The following is a 3,156-nucleotide window of genomic DNA, read 5'->3' on the forward strand; positions in this document are numbered from 1 at the left end:
TTATGAGTTTTCCTTTATTTTACAAAAGTGCCTTTGTGCCCTTCTCAAATTTTGAGAGTTGCCTTGGTGCCTTTTAAAATTGTCTCTGTGCCCTTCCATTTTAGAGAAAATTCAAGGCGATTTCTCACATGCCCTAAAAAAATTGCCTTGCCCTTCTCGTCGCTTAATTCGAGCCCTGCTCACCCCTACTAATCTCATTCAATAAAGAGCGAGTAATTCGCAGAGCGAGCGTGATCAAATGAACACAAATCAGCAGACACCACGCCAGTCGCAATTTGCACTACACTGTACTGCACTGTATGTAATGTATATTGCTAGCTAGCTGCGCTGGAGCTCTAGCTCTAGCTGCATGCATGCAGGCTGTACAAAATAATGCATATATATCCATGTGCGCGCGTGCACTGTTTCGGATCCGAAGCGAAACTGCCAGCGTTCGAAAGTTCGTGTATGCGACGTGCAGTCACATATTTTGGAACAGTCCATTTTCATAAGGGGGTAATTTTTGGACAAAAAAAATTCCCCTTTTTATGGATTCAAATCTCAAAGAATGAAATTTTTTTTTTTCGGGCCACCAGATTTCATTTTCGGGCAGCCAAAAATTGAAAATCAATGATTTTGGTGGCCTGATCGGGCCACTGAAAAAAAAAGTTAGTGTGGAGCCTTGGTATATATTTTCTATGTATGGATTTGTCAGATTTTGAGCGGATCTGTTGGTTTATAAAATGACAAATCCGCACGGAGTCCTCAAACTCGGGTAACTCCAGTCCTGTAAATGTGTTAGCGATGTGCTGTGGCCGCTGATTGGCCGACTGGCAAGTCATGACTATTGATCAATCAGAACACGCGTCTCATACATGCTTCGACCAAAGCATACAATCTAAAGTACGGCCCAAGGATAGAGAACATGGGTCCCAATAAAACCAATGTGCCTAAACCTAACCCTAACTCTAACCCTAACCCTAACCATAACCCTAACCTATTATATTGATATAATATTATATTTATATTGATGTAAATGACATTGGTTTTATTGGGACCCATGTTCTCTATCCTTGAACCTAAAGTACTAGCAGGTTGGATCAAATCGAAAATATCGGAAACAATATTGAGGATCGGATCGAGGGAAGAGAATCAGAACTCGATTCAATTTCGGTGGATCGTTACAATAATTACTACTTGCTGTAACAGTTATGGTGTGCTGCGATTACGGAAAATTGGATAGAACTTGGTCATTGACCAACGGTTTTTTGAGTGGGTGATGTCTGGAACAATGGTTAGAGTTAGCTCTAGTAGTACTAATAGTAACTATAGCCCGCATGCAGTTGCCGCAGGGCTATAGCCTAGTATAGTATAGGATCTTCTAGTTCTAGTATTACGAATGCTCGGGACCAACTTAGTTAGTAACTGTTACTTGCGGCTATAAAACGTCTGTGATAAGCAATTAATGCCTCTTATCCGAAGTGAATATGTCTTAGTAGTAACTGACAACAATCCCAAGATGGTACTTTCATTTATTTTTACTTAGTGTACACGAATCACAACAATGACGTCAGTAACGACGAACAAATAGGTAGGCGGAAGAATTTCCACCGCCTCCATTCGAGAAGCAAAACCATTAATTATTTATTCATATTTAAAACTTTACTTTTTTGAGACACTCGACGATGATGTTACGCTAGCGATATTTGCAACTACTTATATTATTACTCACCTTCAACTCATCTACCCTGACACTAAAGTCAGGATGCTTAAATCTCTCCAGATTTGGATCCGCCATTTCCTCGGTAGATACTGTAATCTTGTAAAGATCTACAACCACTTGGTGGCAGCACTGGTACAGTTCCGCTATTCGTATTACGTACATATCTTAACTCGTTTTAATTGTTCTTTTGAATTACTCACTACGTATGCTATATACAATTTTAGTATGCTAAATGTCCCAATTTACATAGAGAATGATAAGATGAATATATTTAATTAAATCTGGTTATTTCGAATACTTCCGGTACAAACATACCGTGTGCAGGACAAGATTACACATTTTCGTACGTAGCTGCCCGCAGCCATGGTTAACATCAACATCGTCAAGAACGTTGCGGGCATAGGTAATTTCCTGCTATTACCGATAATCTTTATACTCTTATGCAATACTGACACTGTTATTTATTTGATCGCCTGTTGCTAAATATTACTGTGGATCAGTGACCAGAGCTTTCTTCTAATGTCTATGTCTATGAAGATGAGCAACATTGGGCCCATTCCTATTACTAGTATTACTATTAGGCTATTTGACAACCCCAGGTTTAAAAACCCTAACCCTAACCCTAACCCTAACTCTAACCCTAACCAAACTCAGGACATGGGTGTGTAAACGCTACTTGTACCACTTGTACCACATTGTTTAGTCCGCAAATGCAGACGTAAACTCCGCTTTGCTAATCTGAGGGTGCGGGTTTATCCCATTACTGGGCCATTTTTTGCCCATTACTGGGGTCTGCGTCGGCTCGGACTACACATTGTTACACTTGGGCCTACAGCCACAGACACACAGTGCCTACCTAATGTGCCTAAAGTGGATTTGCGCCGCTCTAGCCTCTAGTAGGCCTGTACCGGCGTATTTGGACGCTCCGTAGGCATGCTCTTTTGTTTTGCTCTTGTTTTCTTTTTGTTTGAATCTTGTTTTGCACGGCCGTAGGAAATAGTAGACATGCTCTTTTGTTTTCTTTTTGTTTGAATCTTGTTTTGCACGGCCGTAGGAAATAGTAGACATGCTCTTTTGTTTTCTTTTGTTTCGCCTTGTAACCTGACACACAATAACACAGTCTTACTAATTTACTACATATTGCAAATTGTTTCAATCAAATGTTTCCATCAGTGACAGGGAAGTCCGCCATGTTTGTTTATTGCGACCGTGTCGAAGGGCAAGATGCGCAGATGACTAATGCGCATATTGCGCATGCGCTGTGTGCGCCCTTGCAAAACAAGAGGCGCCTGCGCGCATGCGCACTTAGGAGCGTCGAGTTTCGGGTGAGCGTCCAAATACGCCAGTACAGTCTCGCGTACAGTTGCCGCAGGGCTATACAGGCTTTCATTTTTAAGGGGCGCGATCGCGCTCGCGCTCCACCGCGCACCCGAAATTGTGCCATGGTGCGCGCA

The 3,156-nt window shown here is 41.8% G+C and overlaps 2 protein-coding genes across 8 annotated transcripts in view; one reads left to right on the plus strand and one right to left on the minus strand.

The window, feature by feature from the left end:
• Positions 1-1,786, minus strand: part of LOC106813321 (E3 SUMO-protein ligase PIAS2-like) — a 28,651-nt gene extending 26,865 nt beyond the window's left edge. For all 6 annotated transcript variants that reach the window (XM_014817439.1, XM_014817438.1, XM_014817440.1 and 3 more), the window contains exon 1: positions 1,712-1,786. In XM_014817439.1, the coding sequence (XP_014672925.1) occupies positions 1,712-1,777 (66 nt within the window). In that variant the 5' untranslated portion in view covers positions 1,778-1,786. The remainder of the gene's footprint in view (positions 1-1,711) is intronic.
• The window catches only part of LOC106813323 (NADH-quinone oxidoreductase subunit B-like), a 19,090-nt gene that overhangs the window by 5,812 nt on the left and 10,122 nt on the right, over positions 1-3,156 (plus strand). The window contains exons 1-2 of one of the 2 annotated variants that reach the window (XM_014817443.1): positions 904-908; positions 2,054-2,105. In XM_014817443.1, the coding sequence (XP_014672929.1) occupies positions 2,066-2,105 (40 nt within the window). In that variant the 5' untranslated portion in view covers positions 904-908; positions 2,054-2,065. Of the gene's footprint in view, positions 1-903; positions 909-2,053; positions 2,106-3,156 lie in introns of those variants that run through there. The other variant, XM_014817442.1, reaches the window with a different exon arrangement.

This window comes from Priapulus caudatus, unplaced genomic scaffold, assembly GCF_000485595.1.
Source record: "Priapulus caudatus unplaced genomic scaffold, Priapulus_caudatus-5.0.1 Scaffold755, whole genome shotgun sequence".
NCBI lineage: Eukaryota > Metazoa > Priapulida > Priapulimorpha > Priapulimorphida > Priapulidae > Priapulus > Priapulus caudatus.